Raw genomic sequence first — 22,060 nt, forward strand, 5'->3', positions numbered from 1 at the left:
TAAAAAGTATAATCTATATCAAATTAAGTATAGAATAAAATTATTTAAGGTCAAAAGCGTTTTATACGGAGGATGCAAAAAAATTTATTTTATAAATTCTTGCAAATCCTTTTGAAATAATCTTATTTTCTTATAATCCACAATCCTCCAGGAAAAAAAAGGCTTAAAATTTTATCATTGATTGTCTTATTATTATCTTAATATTAATTATCTTTATGCAAAAAAAATATATAAATCGATTTTTGTAATAAATTTGACGTGAGGGTTGAAAGGGGTAATAAACCTCCCTTTTGGAAGTTTTTAGAGATTTTTATTTTTTTAAACAAATTTTATGTGTAATGTTATCAAATAAATATATTTTAAATTTTATATAATAATATTAAGTAAATATATTAACACTTTTAATGTATTCTATCATGTCATAATGTTTTTATTTGAACACTTAATCGCTAGATGATTTTATAATTGGATTTAATAATTTACTCGTATTTATCATTCACATAAAATTTCATATTAATTCAATATTTTTATCATTTTAATCGATAATAATAATAATGATTAAAATTTTTATTATTATCACACAAATAGTTCTATATTTTAAATTTAATTGAAATTTGACATTTATGATTTACTTGACTAGAGCATCAAATGCAATGGAATTGACAAATATAAATGGTATAAAAAGTGAGGTGGCGTAAAACTAATTTAGTTTTATACATATCTAAGTAGATCACTCTTTATATCAGATTTTCATATTTTATTATTTAAAGATTTGAATGTAAATCTTTGATTAAAAAAAAAGAAACATAAATTATTCCTTATTTGAAAAAGTATTCATATTCTACTAATCATTTAAATATAATTAATTGTAGAGATACAAAAGTTCACAAATCATTATTATATTAATTTTAATTTATACATATTTCATGAATTAATGGTTTAAAAATAGATCTTAAAAAATAGAGAAGATAAATAAATTTTATTCAATATTCATTTTTATTTCTTTTGTAGGTTTCATGATTTCATTTGTCTTTCATAATAATGTTTTTTCTTCAATATAATTATTATTTTAATTTTTTGACTTATTTTTTAAAATTTAGTTTGTTTTTTATTTTAATTTTTATTTCTATAAAATAATATGAACAGATTTTTTTAAAGAAAAATTTTTAGAATTTAGATAAGTTATATATTTGTGCGTGTGTGTATATATATACACATATTATTTAAGTATTTTTGAAAATAAAAAGATTAATCACAAGCCAAAAGACCCAGTATTAATTAATAATGAATATGAGTAATGATTAATGTTTAGAATTTATATGATTAATTATAAGTAAATATAATTTTAAATTAATAATATTAGTTTGCAATATAGTATTATAGTTTTAATATTATAATTTTATAATAATTTTGTTGCTATTATTTAATTTAATTAATTTTTCTTAAATGACCTCAATTTTTACTTTAATTCAAAATTTTATATCAATTTTAAAAAACATTAGTATATCCCAATGTGTAATTTTTTATTTTTATAATTAATTAAATAATTAAATTAAATTAAAATTCATCTTTCGAATTGATCATAATTCGTCTCTCGTAATGTTATTTTGGATAAAATATTAATTAATTTATAATAAAATATATATTGTAAATAATTATAAAAGTCCCTTCAGTAATAAATCTATTAATTAAATTAATCAAGCATTAATTAATATTATCATTGAAATAAAATATAATTAATATTTAAAAAATAAAAAATTGAGATTAATTGATTAAACTATTAATCATAGATAATATTCAGAATTATGATATTAATATTAATTTAATTGATATTAACAATATATAATAATAATAAACAAAATTTTAATTATAATAATTTATTGAAAACCAATTATACAGCAAGAAACCCTAAATGCTTTATCATTTTGATCGTTGTATCAAAATAATGTGAATGTAGTTTGTACATTAACTGTGAAGTGTGTCTCTATAAATATAAATATATAAATATATATATGTATATATAAAGAAACATAACACGTTTATTATGATTTGAACCGCATTGAATACATGATGAAGCTTTACCAGAAGATAGGTTTACCGTGCTTAATGTATGGATTATAAACTTTTAGTGTTGAATGGCCATCATATAATAGTAATTAAGCTTTTTTTTGTTTGCTAGCTTAGCTGTTGTTGAATTTTTTTTTTCTAAGCCAAAAGAAATTTATTAATAAGGAGCCAATAGGCTAAAAAGCTAGGATAAAACTAGCAAAAGCTCATTTCCAAATACACAACTCTATAAAAATATTAACCCATATCACCTGACATCCAACTCCCAAAGACATGAAAATAGTAAAAATAACAGCGGCCATGAAAGAGAAATATTAAGTTAACTATCCAAAAAGGAGCTCCCAACGTCTAAAACTATGACAGCAATGGAGAAAATCCAGAAAACCAAGTGGAACCATCCAATAATATTTTATTCCAATTCGCCTTAGCCAAACAAATCTTCATAGCCAATAATATCCCTGCTATTCAAGCATCAAAATACTCGTCCCAATAAAAAACCAACTAACAATCCTAACCTTCAAACTCCTGTCAATAAAAGAAGCCACCAGCACAACTCACAAAAGGACTACCTCATCACAAGCTGATCATATTCTTAAACAATAACTTTACAATTCCCCTTGCATCGCTCATCAAATCCACACCATCTTCTCAATTACATTGTCTTTAGAGTCAATCAATTCATACGAAGCTTTTTCAATCCAAAAGCTTCAATTTTTCCCTTCCTTTTCTATTACTTGATTCCGCTTCCAAAAATCCCCATTAGCCAACGATCCATTCATCACCAAATCATCTCTGCTATTATATTCTTCACTTCCTTTTCTATTATATTCCCTTTCTTTTTTCCTTTGCCCACCAGCTCATCCTCATGAAATTTCCACCTTTTTGGTTTCTTTTTGCGTTTTAAAGCTTGTAACTCCTCATTCACTTGCTTTGTTTGAGAAACATGAGCAGAACCATCCCAATCGTCTAAGTTCTTAGGCCGGCCCTCAATTTCCTCTTCGTTAACACTACTCTTAATTTCACTTGGGCCATTAAAAGAACCCAGCCCACACTTCTTACTCCCTTCCACGTTTCTTTCTTCCAAAACACCAACTCCAATCTCTGCAAATTCCCTTTACTCTGCCATTACCATGTGTTGCCCATGCTTCATGTTCATTGGGTCTTCAAATCCCATTCTCTGCATTTTCACTTTATCAAATGCCCACCCTAGTCCCAATGACAATATGCATTTCCCTATCCTCCACAACATTAACATGATAAAGTTTATCTCCAACCTTTAATTTAAGCACTGCATCAATCTTTGACACTGAATTAGTAAGAATTTGCATACACCCTCTTACAAAGGACTGCTACTTCAATGTTGTTGAAAAATTTGACTGCGAAAGCAAAAGCTTGGGAGTTGGAGAAAGGGATTCCTTTTCTATACGACATGTGGCTTGGAATTCTTATTATTATTATGTTTTTAAATTTTACATTAGTTTATGCTGCTTAATTGCACATTAATGACTTTGATTGACATTAGAAATATCATAGGATTCAAAAACAGTTTGATGATATCCTATAACATTGTTTGTAAATACTGCAATAAATTTTAATGACTTACATTATGCTTCTATATTTTCAGAACATGATTTAAATTTTTTTTAAAAAAAACTTTTTAACAATCTTACAAATTATTAGGTTAATTTTTTCATTAAGGTCCAAAAAAAATTCAACTGATAACTGGTTTATAGCAACTTTTATATATAACTACTCTTCTTTTTTATACATATAAATAATTTTCCTTGTGTGTATTTTTTTTTAATATTGGATATATCTCAAAGTGTGAGTTACTTGGCCATATTTTTTTAATACAATTATGATTATTTTTTAATAGAGGTGATGGGGTTACACAGTAAGATGTACTCTTTCATTGGATAAATCTCTTCGCTCTTATTTTATCAAGATTCAAACTTGAATCCTTGAGATAAAGAACACGCATATATACTGTAGACATTATATTTATAAATTTAACAAATATAAAATCAACTAACCAAATTAAAAAAAAAAAAAATTGACCAAAAGTCGATTTCATAATTGAGGTGGACAAATATAGTTTTTTTTTTTTTTTTGGGTGCAGGGACAATTATAGTTGACAACGACGTCGCAACGTCCTATTTACCACAATAAAGGAGAAACACTAGCTTTGGCTGGTTTCACTGATTGCTTGCTGGCACGATGAAACACTATTAAAAAAAAAAAGCACTGCCCATAAATTTTAATGAATGTGGTCGAAAATGAATAAATTTAAAATATTTTTTAAAAATAGTGAATCCAAAATTTGCGTTTAAATTAAAGATTGGGGATAAAAATTAAATATTGCACAAATATCTTGTGTAACATAATTTAATCCAAATTTAGTTTAAAAAGTTGGAAATTCCATTTTGATAATGATTTTATAAAAATTAGATTCATAATGTAAAAGATGAATATTAAAAGACCTTCAAATCAAACTTGTCATTCTATATATAAAATGGTGTTTTTTATACATTGTTGGTGGAATTCTTAACCTTCACAAGTGGATCTAAAAAATTATCATATCTACCCTTTTATTATACTAGTTTTTTGTTTTTTTTTTTTTTATCATATGAGACTTTTTATTATATTAGTTTTTTTTTTTTTTTAAAGATATGTAGCAACATTTTAACCTTATCAAGTGGAATCTAAAAATTTCACTAACGACATATAAAACCATTCTCTATATAATATATTATTCATATAAATAATTTCTTTTGAGTTTTTATTTTTCTTTTTCTTATGCTGTTTGGAGAGAAACAAAACAAAAAGAAACCACACAACTTAGAGTTATGTGCCAGCTAGGTCAGATCCATTATCTCAAGGAATCACTGCCCACTTACATTAACTAAATTCTAAGCATTAGGTAGTAAAATATAATTAATATTGCTAATCCGACTATAGTTAACAACTATCCATAATCATCAATTTATTCAAAATATTTTTATACAAATTAATTAAAAAGAATATGGATATGTTATTCTGTCTATGTGGAAACCTGCCCTTGATATTTTATGTTATACATTTTAATGGATAAATAAATGTTTAGAAAAGAATTTTTTGAATCATACTTTGGATAAGAAAATCTAAAAGAGAACTAAAGGCATACTAAAGCATAAATTCTCTTAAAAGGTTATCATCATGATTCATGCTACTGCACTAAGTTGTTTTTTGGAGAATTATAAGATGTGGGTTCCTTTCCCCAAATCTTATATTTTTGCAACAAATCAAATTCCACAAATATTGTTGGTTTAGATTAAATTAATATTTAAGTGGAAGAATTTAGGAACACAATTTCAATACTCCAACATAAAGGTAGTACTTGAGACTATATCCATATCCATTTTACAGTGTAAATATCCTGTGATTTAAAAGGGTGTAATTTATAGGTTGAGAAAGGATTAAATGTTATTATGTGATTAAAAATACTTATGAAAAGAATAAAAATTTCATCTTTTCATTTAGGGAAGGAGAGGTTTCGATTTTTTTTTCTTTTTTTTTTTAAACGGGGAATTATACACTAACCAATGAATCAAATATTTCGGTGCACAAATTTATTTATTAAGTATTTAAACAAATATTTGTATCACATTTAAGGAAACTTCTAGAATAATGCAAATCGAAACGACAAAGACACATAAAACAACTGAATCGTAATCCTTAGATGTTAAAAATGCATTAGCAATAAAATAATTTATGGGAATTATTAAATTAATCAATATTCTTAAACATGGATTAGGGTTAGTTGAGTGTCTTCATTTATTGAACAATATGGATTCTTACATACTGTAAGAAACATATTATTTGCGGAAATTAATTAATTAAATATCCATCACTATCACATAAGTATTAATCATACTTAGTGATTTCTATGCATATTAATATTAATCCTTCCAAGTGGATTACATGATGTTTATAAAATCTCCAATAGGTTTCATTTTTTGGATTTCATATTTCTTTTTTTTTATGACTGTTACGAAGCACTATGAAACCCAAAAAAAAATCCCAATCGGTGACCAAGCAGTTTAGAGTTCATTTTGAAAATTGCAAGTTCAAATTCAAGGATGGATCAATTTATGGGATGAGAGAGAAGTTTCCCTATAATTTCATTGTCTAAGTTAATTAAATCTTCATATATAAAAGAAAATAAGAAAAAAAAGTGGACTTAGAATATATAATATCAAAAAACTTTTGAGAGATAATTTGAGTAATTAGGTTTGATTCTGGTGGCTATGAAAACTTTGGTGGCATTTCTGAGTCAGAATGATTTATGGAATAAAAACATTGAAATGCGGCCATGCAAGAATCATTGATATGTACAGTTCTAAGAATATAATACGGGCATGTAGGAATATTAGGTGAACAAAGGAGTAGTTTCAGTACTTTGAATTTTAGTTAGGCAAAGTAGGTAAAGGAGGAATAAAAGAAAAGAGAATGATTTTTGCCTGCAAACTGCAATTGCGAAGGTGTTTAATTAATGGTAAGGATTATAACCTTTTAGTTCTCTTCTACATTTTTCCACACTAATTAAAGCAGTATTTCGTTTTCAAGAGTAATGATGCTGATAAATATCTGAAATTGGTTTATAAATATTAATCAATTATGTGTTTAGTCCTTTTTGATGAATTACATGTATGCTTACTCAAATTTTAGATGTCCTTTTTTGTATTTTGAGACCAAAAAAATTGAACTTTGTTAATAATTCTAATTAAAAGAATGTCCCTTTATCATTTTAAATACTTAAGTTTTTGTTATTTACTTAACTCTAAATAAATTAATTGATTAAATACTTTTCTTCCCTTATCAAAAAGAGCATGTTTTGAATAATATTAAGAATTAGAAGAATTAGAAGAGATTTTCATATCTTCAATCTATAATCAACAATATATATATATATATATATAAATATTTGTTTGGTACTACATATAATCAACAATATTATTTTACTTTCATAGAGTTTAAACTAAATTTGAATATATATGAAATATGAAATTAATATGTCAAATATTCATATATATTTTTGCATGTATTATCTTAATTTGATATGTTTTTATTTTCTTGTTCTATTAAATTATTATTGTTAAATTAAATTTTGAAAAAGAATAGATAGTATAGAAGTTAAAGAAAAAAAATTAGACCTCTTAAATAACTTAATAATAAATTAAAAAATTAATTAAAAAATAAAATATGTATCTATTTTTTAATTAAGTTTGTGAAATTAAAAAAAAATTACTGATAATGTATCAAAAAGGAAATAAAAAAAGGATTAGAGGCATGCGTATCTTAATGTAGAATTGTGTGGATAGAATATGGGAATCATGAAAGAATTGAAGTGCCAAAGAGATTCAAAGAAGAGTTGTAATGTTATTCTTTGGCAACCACACTCACCCAACGAAAAAAAAAAGCACTAGATATAGAGCTGCTAGTTGGCCACTAAGAAATATGCTGCACAAAACCATGTTTTCAAAAGCTAGAATTTATGACATAAAGTACATAAATTTACCAATTTGGAACCGTGCTTATAGAATATGAATGTTAGTATATTTCATTATTTAGTCCTAAAACTATAAGCTAAGGTTTGGTATTATTTTTAAATTATCATGTTAATATAATCACCAAGGTAATTTTATTAGTGATGTGATTTTATTAGTAAGGTGATCTTATCCCTTTTAATTTCAAATCACTTTGTTTTATTAACAATCATTAATTCATATGATTTAAAGATTGTATCATATTTGGTGTTATTAAAAATCAAACATTATTTTATTTAAAAGTACAAAAATAACCATTTTTATTTTAATAATTAAATAAGTTAATTATTTAAATGTTGTTTAAAGATAATAATTCATAAAATAAATTAATATTTTATTTATTTTACAATCAGTAAAATTAAATTATTAAATATATTTACTTATTTATTTATTACACTACAAAAAAAAAAAAAAAAACTGTTGCTACTGATGGATTTTTACCGATGAAATTTTTTCGTCACTAATTACCTACAGAATTTTTAAAACATTTTTATTGATGAATCACCGATAGATTTTATTGACAGAATAAAATCCATAGGTAATCCATCGCTAAAAGTTAGATGCGAATTGCCTTCAATTTTATAGACGGATTTATTGACAAAAAAATCCGTTGCTAAAAAAAGTTCAAATTTTTTTTTGACATTATTGATGATTTTACTAATGAAAAATGAACATTACCAATAAAATTCCATTGGCAAATTTGTTGATAAAAGTAAAAAAAAAATTTATTGTCGAAAAAAAATTTTGTCGATAAAACTATCGTTAAAATTAAAAATTTCAAAACCCCCCGCCGTTAGCCCTTTTCCCCCCTAATTCTCAAATTCCTAATTATCCCCTTCCCCTTCCCACTCTCCCTCTTCTTCCATTCTTCCCCTTTCCCCCTCCTTAACTCCTTATTGCCACCACTCCCCTTTCTTATCTCTCCATTGCCATCTTACTGTCGGTGCTGCGACCTTATCCCCTAGTTAGCTTTGATGAGTATTTTTTAATGAGTTTATTTTATGTTCATTTTTTGTTGAGTTTATTCATTGAGTTTAGGGTTTAATTTTTTGTTATAAAGTTGTTGAAATTTGTTTGGATTTGGGTTACCAATGTGTTGAGTTTTTGTTAGTTAATTATTTGATGAAATTTATTTGGGTTTTGGTTTTATATTTATTGAAATTTTTGTTGGTTTTATGCTTATTGAAATTTATTTAGGTTTTTGTTATATATTTGTTAAAATTTGTTAGTGATATATTTTATTGGATTTTTTTATGAGTATTAATGTTGGGTATTATTAATTTTTTTTTGGATTTATTTTTAGTATTGGCTTTAGGGTTTTTTTTATTTGTTGAGTTATTTATTTTTTATTTGTGAAAGTTTTGTTGATATTTGTTTGGCTTTGTTATATATTTATTAACTTTTAAATATGTAACATTTAGGGTTATTTAATTTGGGTTTGATGTATATTAATATTTATATATATTTGTATGGATGTTTTATATTTAATATTTTTTGGATTTTAATAGTAATTATAAAAATTAAAATTATTTATATTGATTTAAGGTTATAATTTATATATTACTAATAGCTATCTCATTTTGAAGTAATTTTTATGTTATTAAGATTTATATTTCTTTTGAAATAGTTTATATATTTAATAGTTTAGCAAAATTTATATATTACTGATTATTAAAATATTGTGGTTTGATTGTATTGATCAGACTTAATATAAATAAATTAAATTGTTCTATTTTATTTTTATTTTTCATAATCTATCTGTGAATATGTGTTGTGAAAGTGGGTTTAGGTGGATGTATAATCTGTAATGAATATGATTTTTATTCATTTTCATCATTAATTTGCTTAATTTTTCCATTTCAACTATTTTAAAAGTAGAACAAGTTTCATGCCTAAAAGTCTCTGGATCAGAGAAATTCTTCACAAAACTAATGAAATTACACTAAGAAGGCCAATATCAAAGGTAAAATCCTATCATTAAAACCAATAATATTTTTCCATGAATGTATGATGAATTTTTGCAAGATCATTTTGTACCATTGATGGATTATTTGTTAAAGTAGACCAATAAATACCTTATATTATCATTTATTCTTCTTTCGTTTAGTATAGCAATAATAACTCATATGGTCAATCAACAAAAAAGTGTAACACTTTATATAACTTTAATTACTCGTATTTCAATTCAATTAGGGTCTAATAATAGGCAAGGATCGTTCTTGGTTATACTCTCATTTAGATGTTAATGGATAAATGACTCAAAAGTTCTGTAATAGTGTGAAAGAATTTATCGGATATGCTTATTCTTAACAAAACTTTATTACTAATAGGAAAATGAGGTTTTCTTATGCCGAATGTGAGAATAAAATATTTTTAAAAATGGATGTTATGTGTAAGCACCTTTATTATAAGAGGTTTATAATAAGTTATATGAATTGGGTCTCACATGGGGAGTTAGAAGTTAGACAAGCTTTTTTAATAAATAAAGATACCTTTGAACTGACAAAGGAAATGTGAATAGAAAATTCCTATAGTAGAATGGTTATGGATGGTGTTTATCTTGATTTTGGTGTGTATGTGGCAAAACAATTGAGTATGGATGCCAATGAGGCAAGAGAACCATCTGAAGAAAAGCCAAGTGTAGATACAACAAGTTTTTATTTTTTGTTGAATGATGTGAATGAACTGTTGTAGTCAAGCTGTATGAAACATACAATCCTTTTTACTATATCTCAACTTTTAAATTGTAAATCAAAGTTTAATATTAGTGAGTCATGTTTTGATCATCTGCTGAGTATGATAAAATATATGTTGCCAGTAGATAATAAATTACCATAAAACTTCTACAAAATGAAAAAAAAAAAGATGACAAAACTAGGACTTGGTTATAAGAAATTTCACGTTTGTGAAAATAATTGCATGTTGTTTTATATTTAAGCAGCAAAATTGACATATTGTTCGATTTGTGTTTATCCTTGATATATAAGAAATAAGTTTGGTGGTGAGACAAAAAAAATTTCTTATCAAATCTTACGTTATATGCTACTAATATCGAAATTTCAAAGACTTTATATGTTAACTAAAACTACTAAATATATGACATAGCATGCTTATAATCAAAGTCATGATGGTATGGCTTAGAAATATTTCAATCGCAGCCATGAATCATTTGCACTTTGCACTTGAAGTGAGAAATGTGTGATTCAGATTATGTACTGATGCTTTTTATCCGTTTGGTCCAAGTATGAAACTATACTCTCGTTGGCCAATAATGATAGTGGTATACAATTTGCCACCATAGTTATGTATAAAGCAAAAATATATTTTCTTAACTATAGTAATTCTAGGAAAGAATAATTTGGGTCAAAATATAGATTTTTTCTTGAGACTTTTAATAGATGAGTTTAAATATTATAGTCAAATGGTATTGTGGCATATGATGCTTATAAAAAATAAAATTTTCATTTGAGAATAGCTCTTTTATAGTCAATTAACAATTTTTTCGCATATAATATGTTGTCTGGTTAGAGCACTCATGAAAACTTATTATGTCCTTATTGTATGAGACAAGAAAAGTCATTTTGAGTTGCTTATGGTAAGAAGCCTTTCTTTTTCGATTGTTATCATCAGTTCTTGCTTCTTGATCATCCTTTTTGAAGGCAAACAAATAAATTTCAAAAAAGAATTGAGCATAACTCCCCTATTGTTCCATATCTTATGAAAAAATTTTAGCTTGGTTAGATAGCTTTCTTGATATCACATTTGGCACAAAATGTAGTGATTAAAAATTAGATGGTTTTGGAGAAAGCTATAATTGAGTAAAAAAAAATATATATTTTGAGAGTTGCCTTATTGATCTACTAATTTGATTTGGCACAAACTTGATGTTATGTATATTGAGCAAAATATTTTTGACAATATATTTAACAAAATGATGGATGTTAAAGGTAAAACCAAAAACAACATAAAATGTAAGACTACATCTTAAAGTACATTGCAAGCAACTGAAGTTGGAATTAGTTGAAGTGAATGGAAAAGTTTTCATGCTTAAAGTTTCATACACTTTAACTAAAGAATAGAGAAGAGATATTTTTGCATAGGCTAAAGAATTAAAACTTCCTGATGCTTTTGCATCTAACATTGCTCAGTGTGTAAACATGACTGATTGCAAGTTTTATAAGATAAAAAGTCATGATTGTTATGTCTTTATGCAACTATTACTCCCAATTGCATTTTGTAATTTGGAGCCTACTTGTATTTAGAATGCAATTATAGAGCTATCTTATTTTTGTAGAGATTTATGTTTCATAAAAGTACATGTAGATCATATGAAAGTGTTAAAAATAAAGATTGTGAAAACAATTTATAAATTAAAAAAGATTTTTCCTCTAGGTTTCTTTGATTCTATGGAGTATTTGCCCATTCACTTGCCTAAGGAGGCAAAAATTGGTGGACTTGTTCAATATTGTTGGATGTATTTATTTGAAAGGTAATATATTTAAATTGTCAGACATTAATGTTGATTAATTTAATTTTTCTTCAATAACATATGCATTATGATATCACGATGAGTAGGTTTCTTTATCATCTTAAAAAAAAAATGCACCAATCAAGTATTTGTTGAAGCATTTATATGTGAGGCAATGTTATTGAAGAGATTTTCATTTTTTGCTCGTTCCATTTTAATCCAAATATGTTAATAAGATTGAATCGGGTTCTACGTAATGATGATGAAAAAGTCATGGATTCTAATGGATATTTTTCAATTTTTAACCATCCTAGTCAAGCATTTAGTACACAAGATAACTCTCGATAGCTATCAGTGGATAAGCATAACAGGACACACTTATATGTTTTGTTGAATTATGAAGAAATAAATTCTTACATTGAGTAAGTAATATGTGAAGTCTATAATTTATGTTTCTAGTCAGTTCATAATATTTCTAATTCATAATTGACATTGATAGGGTATTTAATGAATAAATGAGAAGAGACTTTGTGAATATAAATGATGCATAATTGGAGAAAGAATGTGATGCTAGATTCTCATAATGGTTTAGACAATTTGTAAAGGTTTGTGCATATTAGTTGGACGTTTCTTCACAATAATGATGATGATAATCATGATGGGAAAAATACCAATTCAAATTGAATACATTCAAAACGATGTTACGGCATGGATCGAAATTATAAATTCTCCCATTTTCATTATTAAAAAATATTTAAGTACTTGAAAAGTGTGTTTTAAATTGTCAAGCTGTAAATATTTCATTATCGAGGTCTGATTATGAGTTATTAAAGGGTAAAATGATGAATAAAAATTCGCAATTTGAGGGACTGTTCCTAAAGGACCCACTAAATTCCTAATTGGAATTAGATATAAAACTTAATGCTAATGTGTATTAATAATAATGATTTTATTTTACGATTGGATAGGTTGATGAGCAAAATGACAATATTGATTGTCATGTAGTTGAGATAACTTATGGCTTTTCACGTTTGGTTAGGTGCTTCAAAAGTTACTTTGTCAATGATTTTAACTTTCATATGGTTAACTATGGCTAAACTCAAATGATGATGAAATATGGGGTATATGAGAAAGGAATTTGTTACAATGATTATGAACGTGACTTTTATGATATCTTGAAATATATAATTGAATTAGAGTAATTTAGAGTAAGAAATAAGGTTATACTTTTTAAATGTCATTAGTTTGATACAGGAAAAAGGGGTAAAGGTTGATCCCTATCATGGTCTTGTTAAAATTAAATATAATTCAATACTTGCTAATAATGAACCATTTGTCTTAACTTCGCAAGTACATCAAGTTTTTTATATAAGCTATCCTTCTGGAAGAAGAGATTGAACTGATTGGTGGGCAATCTTCAAAACAAAGGCTAATAGTACATATCGAGCAAGTAATATTGACAACCATGATCAACAAATAATTGATTTAAATGAAGACGTGTTTCAAGAAGTTAAAATTTTTATTCCATAAAATGTTACTATTTTATAAAAACTTGATAATCTTACACTTGTTGTGGCTAGTGAATATGAAAGAATAGATTTAACAAAAATGATTCGAGCTGAAAAAGAAGAAGAAGAAGATGATGATGATGATAATGATAATGATGAAGAGGTTGATGATGATGATGATGAAACACATGAGTTTACTTTTTCTAATAGCGATTGATGTATGCAGTGTAACTTTTAATGCTATATATAATGTTTATTCGATGCTCTCAATATATCTCAAGTAAATATAATACTTTATTGCTTGTTTTATCTAAAATTAAATATATTTTGCTAATTTCATTTAATCTTGTATTACTAAAGTAATATTAGATATATTTGTTTTTTCTTAGTGTTATTGGAATACTAATGGAATATTTGTGTTCTATATGGATAAAATGATGGGACATCGTGCAAAAAGTATTGTGCATTAAGGTGGTTCTAGGGCAAGATTCAGTAGAAGTGATATACGTATTAAGTTATCATCAGAATTGATATAGCATGATCCACCATATGAGTTAGTTGAACTACGCGGTTAGGCTCACCCTACATACAATTTGATCGACCATATTAGTCACTTCCAGCACCGATGATGGGTGATCCATCAATGGAGCAGTATGTTAATCTAAAATTAGCTAATGACCCACCAATTGTAGAAAAAAAAAGGGAAAACAACTAGCTGGGGAATTAGGGGGCAAACAAAAGGTTACTGACTTTTTTAGATCCAGATAAGTTAGTGTGAATTACTCCACTTGGATGCATGTATTAATTGTTTTCTTACTGTTATTTGTTTGTTAATGAATTTGTTCAATTAAACTAATCTTACTAATAAATGGATGTTAGTAGTTGTTTTGAGCAATTATCGGTTAGCTTGATAATTTCAAGAATAATTCAAGTGAATTATACTAGTCCTTGGCCGACATAGGGTAAAGTACCTGCGTCAATTAATTATATGATATTTGATAAATTTAATGCAGTAAATGGATTTTTTTGTATATATTTTTATTTCATTTGAATTAAAAGTTGAACTTATCGTCAACTATTTATTGTGTTCTTATTTATTATGTTAGGAAAAAAGTCTAGAATGAATTAGATGATGTTCTTGTTCAACAAGCTTGGAATAATAAAATCGATTGAAACATTTATTGTTTGGTAAGAGAGACTTAGCAATGAAAGAGCATGGAGTTGATAACATTATAGAATATAGAGGTATGTAGCGAAAGTAGATCACAGCTCCAATTTAGGATGCTCTTATTAGCAATGTATAGAACACTCCTCAATGGTAAAATATCTTCGTCAAAACTAAACAAAATTGTCGAACACAAAAAAAAGAAAGTATTACGAAGTACACTGGCGACTCGATTCATTTTTTTGTTTATAGAAAGAATGGTGCTATCTTATTTCACAAGTTATTTTTATCATCAAATGTCAATAAATTATATAAATTGTATTGTTACATGTTTAATTGAATGTGTTTAAATAAATGCAATCACTTGAGTTGCAATGGGAACTGACCTTTATAGAACTTTTCAATTGCACTCATAGACGTTTAGAAGGATGCGGTGACTTCGTTAACAATAAGTTCATAGTTGTCAGTGTAATTGATTTCAAATGATTAAATAATGATGAAATTGATACATTTTTTTATTGAAATAAATGATATCTTATGTGTTTTGTGATGTAAAGACTTTGTGAAATCATGAGAATTGTTATGTAATTTACTTTATGCTTCTGGTTGTATATTGTGATGATAGTTGTCTATTGTGATTATTAATCAAGTATTGTATTTTTTGCATTGTAATGATGATTATGTGCTGTGATTATTGATGAGGTATATATATTAATAGTATATTGCGATAACTATTTATTTGTGAAAGGTTTCTGCATATTATCTAGATAAGATCACATTTATAAAAGGTAAAAATTATTGCATATTTCTGTTTGTGATTTTATTTGTGTATTTTGATTGGTGATGAAGTAGATAATGAAGTAATTGAAAGCAAAGGCATTGTAAGAAATCCTATATAAAAGTATATAGTTTTGTATATTTTGAAATGCAATGAATTTGTAAAATGTAAAAATTATGCTTGAAGTTGTGAATTGTTTGAAGTTGTGATATTTTAGTGAATTATACAGATCCTATAATAATGATTATTGTTTTAAACTTTTTATAGGAAAACTATGCTACTATATTATCTTAGAAATACGATGAACACTGTTCCAATCATCCAAAATTTAATTCACAAGCGTAGACTGAAGCTAATGGAGGGGTTGAAGTTACGCGCACTCATATGTATGGCTTTGGATCAACAAATAGATTTAGGGGTCTCATTCACTCAACTCAGTCCACTGTTACAACAGGATCATCTAACTCTATTTTGTGATACGTCATTTGTGCCTCTTCAGACTCGTCAATCTCAGATAGAAGAACGAATTGATAGGTTAAAAATTGAGTTGAGAGCTAAACTTAGGTCATTCATGGAGCAAATGATACAGTTGATGGGGTCTAGATAGAGTACTCCACTATCACAATATTCTAGACTTGATGATGGCATGAAGATTTTGGATCAAAAGGTGCAACAGTAGCACAGTGACATTTTCTGTTGGATTTATACAAGGTATTGGATGGATTGATGCTATGGATGTTTTATGAATTGATATTTTATGATGTTATGGATGTTTGATGAATGTTGGATGATGTATTTGATGGATGTTACTTGCATTTGATATTTTAATTAATAATAAAAGCATATTTAAATAATTACACATGTTTAAATTGTAATTTATAAGGTTTGAAAATAATTACAAATTTTTTGAATAATTATAAATCTTTTTATTTAAATTATTTATGAATTTATATTTTTACTGATGGAGTTTACTTATAAAATTTTATTATTACCGACAAAATTTTTATTATTACCAGTGGATTTACTAATGAATTTTTTTTATTATTATCGATGGAAAAAATTATTTTGTGACCATTTTCATGGCTATTACTGACAACTTTACAATGAAATTTAGTATTATCGACAAAATTTTAATTATTACAGATGGATTTACCAATAAATTTTTTTATTATATTATCAATGGATTTACTGATTGAAAAAAACTCATTATCGACAAAAAAATTTGTAAGTAAAATCATCGTTAATAAATCTATTGATAATTAACAACGAATTTTACTGAAGGAATTTTCGTTGGTAATTGCTGATGGAATAACACTACCAACATAGTTAATACTGACATAATTTTTTCATCGATAAAATCATCGTTAAAAGTATTACCAACGAATTTTTAACTTTTACCGATGAAAAATTTTGTTGGTAAAACCTTTTTTTTTTTGTAGTGTTAAGTCAACTAATTTTTATAATATAAATTATGTAAAAAAAATTTGAATTAAAAAATAAAACCAATCTATTGAAATCATAATAAAAAACAAATACATTATATTATATATAAAACATTAGAAAAAGTAAAAAAATACATAAATTATTTTTGAACTTATTATAATGAATATTAATTTGAAAATATAAAAATTTATAATATAAAATAATTATAATTTTAAAAAGAATCAAATTTTAATTTATTTATTAAATGAGTAATATTTACTATTACTATTACTATTACTATTACTATTGCTTCATAGAAATTTGACATGTAGCATTTTATTTGAAATTTAAGATAATACCCTTTTTAAATTACATATTAAATTTTAACATAATATAAAACTAACTATTTATTAAATTACTAAAATATCCTTGCAATTGCTTCATAAAAATTTGACATATGGTTCCTTATGAAAATGACTACAATACCCCTACAAAATTACATATTAAATTAATTACATAAAACTTAACAACATATTAAATTACTATAATAGAATAAAATTTAAAAATATAATGTGATAAATATAAATATATAAAGACATACAAAAAATTAAATTTATTTTTATTTTGTTTTAAATATTTTTACAAAAAAAATTTATAAACTACAATAAATTAAAAATTATATATTTGATCAAATGATTAATAGTCAAAATATAGCATAAAAAATTAATAAACAACTATAATCGCAATATATGAAATGCTATATATATTAATTAATATTTTATAATAATTTTATTTATTTTATTATTGATTATGTTTATATTAAAATAATTATAAATATATTTAAAATAACAAAAAAATTTAGTAAATTATAATAAAAATTTTTGGCAAAAAAATAGTTTACCCAGCATAGCGGGGCGGCTGCTTCTAGTTCTTTTAAAAACAGCGTGGCAGCTAGCTGGGCATTGGGGACTTTTTAAGTTGCGTAAAGTAATCAATGTGCCTAAGGAACTTAAGATTGAACTCTATAAATTTTACAAACTGGGAGACAAGTCAAATAAGCGGCCACTAGAGGGAATTGCAGCAATCATTTCTTTTTCTTTTTGTTATTTTTTTTAAACAAGCAATTTTCTGAAGTATGGTCCTAAATGATTTAAATTCCAAGGACAAAGTAGAAATTTCATGTGTCTTCAAAATAATTCGGACTCTATCATTTTTCTCATGTAAATGAGTATCCTTCACATTGGTAACATATGATAAAAACCCATTATTCTATAAGAATAGAATGAGTGGAAGTAATTGTACTTATCAGCAGCCACCTGAATATGCTTATTCATTTCAATAAATTGGAGGAGAGAACAACAAGAGAATTGAAAGCAATTGAACCCAAATTGTATCTGTCTGTATGCTATTCGATAGCACAAATGTATTTGTCCAGCAATTACTCAAGGAATGATTTTTGATTGATTAGAAAGTATCAGATTCAAGAACAAAGATGCAATTGGAGCTTGTGTTTAAACAACTTTTTGCCTTTTCATGGGCTCAACTGGCACAGTGAAAAGGTCAACCACTAGCTCACCATAGTGGAATCTGAATCAGACGTCAGACATTCTGCCATGTATATAATCAGATGATGCAAGTTCCAATAAAAAAGTTTCTTTTCATTTGAGGCACAAACAAATTCTGATAAGAAAATACTAAAAGAGATTCTGGGATGTGCTCATACTTCATTAAGTACATGGTCCTTAACTGCATTGTCTTACAACCTTACTTTATACTAATGAAAACAGAGAAAAAAAGATAGGAAAAAAAGCCCCATATATGACATAAATCTCTAACATTTTTTTAAAATGGTAGAAACAAAATGGGGGATGTAAAGACAAAAAACCCCATCCCTTTAATTTCCCAATTGTAAATCAAACTTGAATTATTTTTGGTCTTGCTTGGCTTTGATAAGGGATTCCGGCATTGGCATGGCTATGGCAACTGGTGAGAGCTTGTTATTAGCTTCTGCTTTTCCCAATTCAACTTCATTGGCTTCAATATCTTCAATTACTAAGATGGTGCTGCCATTTGCTTGGATACCTTTAACTGGCTCTGGAATCTCGTCTTCAACTTCTTTCTCCTTGTTTTCCTTGTGTTTTCCCCATAGGACTGAATAAAGCCCTATTACTATCAGGAAGGCACCTATCACCCTGAAATTAATCAATCCAAAAGTGGACTTAATTAATTAATTCCGATAATTGATTAAAACCAAATTAATCCAATTCTGAAATGATATTTTTGTATATTAAAAAAAATTCAAGAAAAGAGGGGAAAAAGTGCTGATGCTTGATGAAATATTCAATTGTCAGTTGCCAATGAATGAAATAAAAGTAAAAAATTATATCTAAAGACAGAAGGTAAAGTGAAAAATAGCTATACAAGCATTTGTGTGCTATAAGCATAAATTCGTTATTTGATTTGATTGATATGTTCGAATTTTTTTTCTTCAAATAAAATAAAGTATAAAAAAAAAAAAAAAGAAATAAGCATGCATGCATGCAGAAAAATGTATCAGTGAGTGTAGAAATTAAAAATTACCCTCCAAGAAAAATCTTCTCAGACAGGATGAAAGAACCCATGATTGCAACTATGATCATCATCAGGGGGCTGAAAGCAGTGGCAAATACTGGACCCCTTTTCTTTATCACCAGGCCTTGAACATAGTATGATATGCTTGATGTCACAATTCCCTGAAAACGTTAAAAATTTAATATATATATATATAAAATTAAAAAAAGTCACTTTCGTCTTTCAATTTCATGTCTGTATAAAAAGAGGGGAGAGATTTATTACAGCATAGGCAGCAGCAAGAAGGTTCATGTCCCAACCAATTCGCCAAACTGAGGCCTTGTGCTCCATCGCAAATGTCACAGCAATTGCTTGTAGAGTGCCCACAAAACACACTAGTGATGTTAGAGAAAGCTGATGATTCTTGTATGTCTTCAATGCTTTTGCCTAATGAAAATGATAAATATCACCAGAAACAAAATTAAACCTTGCATGAAAGTTAATCAATTTGTTCGGATTTTTTTAAAAATTTTTGCTGTTTAATTACCTGCAAAACAAAGAGAGAAGCCCAAGCAAGGGTGGCAAAGATAAGGAGGATGGAGCCCTTGACCCAATCTTTGTCAGTAATTCCAATATTGTCAGTGGCATATGATTGCCTAGGATGGATATTCTTACTCCAAAATAATTCAACAATGGGTCCTTTATACAATGTCATCAACATTGCCCCAGCTACAGTCAACAATGTTCCCACTATCTTTGCTTGACATCTCACTTTCTTTACATTAATCTTCTCCATCCTATTTTCATCCCAAACCAAACAAAAATTCAATTTCAATCATTAATTAGCTAGTCAGGTCTTAACCAAATCTATTCTAAAAAAATCATAATAATTGATCATGATTGATGAGCATACCGGCACATGACAGCCATGACAAAAGTCATTGCAGGAAGCATGTTGCTCATAGCACATGAGAAAGTTGGAGATGTATATTTCAGCCCAGCATAGTAGAAGTTCTGATCAATCACAGGCCTGTTTTTTTTTTTTTTTTTTAATCAGGAAACAATAACTTTGCTTCAATTTAAGATTCCATAGAAAAATTTATGCCTGAAAAAGAAAAGGTTCCAGAAAAAAAAAAGAAAAAGAAAAAACTAACCCCAGAAGAGCCAGGATAAATATTTGCATGAAAACTGGGAATGTTATCTTTGGTTGCCCTCTCCTGATATACGTTGAAAACATACTAAAACTCAGCATTTATTGAATTTTTTTGTATGAATTGATCTCAGTTGCTATATGTATATATTGAATTGGAATGGTCTTCAAACCTTTCGAAAATTAAAGCAAAAGGAGCTATGACCGCAGTTGCAAAAGCATGGCGGTAGACAACCAGGACATAGTGGCTCATGCCTCGGTTAAGTGAAACTTTGGTGATAATATTCATGCCTGCATACCCGAATTGCAATGAAATCATTGCAAAATAAGGTTTGGAGCTCTCAAGAAAGTTGCCACAGCGTCTCAACTTCTCCATTTTCTCTTAATTGTTGGGAGATATTTTGATGGAAATATCAGCAAAAAAGGGAAGAGTTGCAGTTTTGAAAAGAAGAGAGAGAGAGAGAGAGAGAGAGAGAGAGAGAGAGAGAGAGAGAGAGAACACCTGAAGAAGTGTTTGTGTTTCTCCCTAAAGGAGAAGGTGGGTATTGGACTCGTATTTATAATGGTTTGGGGGGAACTGTCCATTTCTCAAGCCTGTGAGGGTGTGTAAATACGTTATTTCACTACAGGAAATTTATTTGGAAAATCTAGATAAAGGCAAATATTACAAAGTTTATACTCCTACAATATGATAAATATATATATAATTTTACCTTACAGTGTTATTCTATCAAATCCATAATTTCTTCATTTGCAGCTAAAACAATAAAGATAGAAGGGAAAATAAACTATTCTATCAGCCAAGTTTAGCAAGGTTCCTACCCAAAAAAAAAGAAAAAAGAAGGCTATACTTTAGTAATTATTTGTTTCATTACCTACTTTTCATTACCTATACTTTAGTAATTATTGGATAGAAAAAATATAGTTTTCAAAAATTAAAACTTAATATTTACTATTAAGAAATATAAGTTTACTTTAAGCTTAACTATATATATATATATATATATATATAAAGCCCTTGAACTACAAAACGTACATTATTTTATTTGTAATTAATTAAAATTTTAAATATTTATTTTCACTCAATTATAAGTCATTATAGTCAAGTAGCTCAAGTGACTAATGTCTATTGAATAAGTATTTAATTTGATGAAAATAAATGTTCAAAAATTTAATTAGTTGTAATTAAAGGATAAGAATTTAAATGATGGTTTAATTTTAGTTTAAATACTTTTTTATATTTAAACATTTACTTTAACTGCTAGAGCATGATAAATTTCTTTTGCTATATGCAAATTTTTAAGGGTGTTTTACTTTTATCATTCATCTAAATCTCACCTTTAAGGTTCGCAATCTTTTAAATTCTT

General features: G+C 26.7%; 1 protein-coding gene across 1 annotated transcript; it reads right to left on the reverse strand.

Moving 5' to 3' along the window:
• Positions 1 to 18,671: 18,671 nt before the first annotated feature.
• On the reverse strand, positions 18,672 to 21,221 carry LOC111295021 (WAT1-related protein At5g07050-like). Its single transcript, XM_022888364.2, has 7 exons — positions 20,867 to 21,221; positions 20,698 to 20,760; positions 20,457 to 20,573; positions 20,091 to 20,340; positions 19,829 to 19,990; positions 19,574 to 19,725; positions 18,672 to 19,185 (listed from the first exon to the last, which is right to left on the reverse strand). Exons 1-7 carry the CDS (start codon positions 21,067 to 21,069, stop codon positions 18,918 to 18,920), a joined length of 1,215 nt encoding a protein of 404 aa, XP_022744099.2. The 5' UTR covers positions 21,070 to 21,221; the 3' UTR covers positions 18,672 to 18,917.
• Positions 21,222 to 22,060: the final 839 nt, after the last annotated feature.

Source organism: Durio zibethinus, chromosome 14 (assembly GCF_047325235.1).
Source record: "Durio zibethinus cultivar Kanyao isolate XHJ-2024 chromosome 14, ASM4732523v1, whole genome shotgun sequence".
NCBI classification, from domain to species: Eukaryota; Viridiplantae; Streptophyta; class Magnoliopsida; order Malvales; family Malvaceae; genus Durio; species Durio zibethinus.

Coding starts and splice junctions, on each gene's coding strand:
- LOC111295021 (XM_022888364.2), bottom strand. CDS start 21,069: ATGGAGAAGTTGAGACGCTGTGGCAACTTTCTTGAGAGCTCCAAACCT. Junction 19,726..19,828: donor TTCTTGCTGCTGCCTATGCT/GTAATAAATCTC, acceptor TAACGTTTTCAG/GGAATTGTGACATCAAGCAT. Junction 19,186..19,573: donor GAGAAGATTTTTCTTGGAGG/GTAATTTTTAAT, acceptor GATTAATTTCAG/GGTGATAGGTGCCTTCCTGA.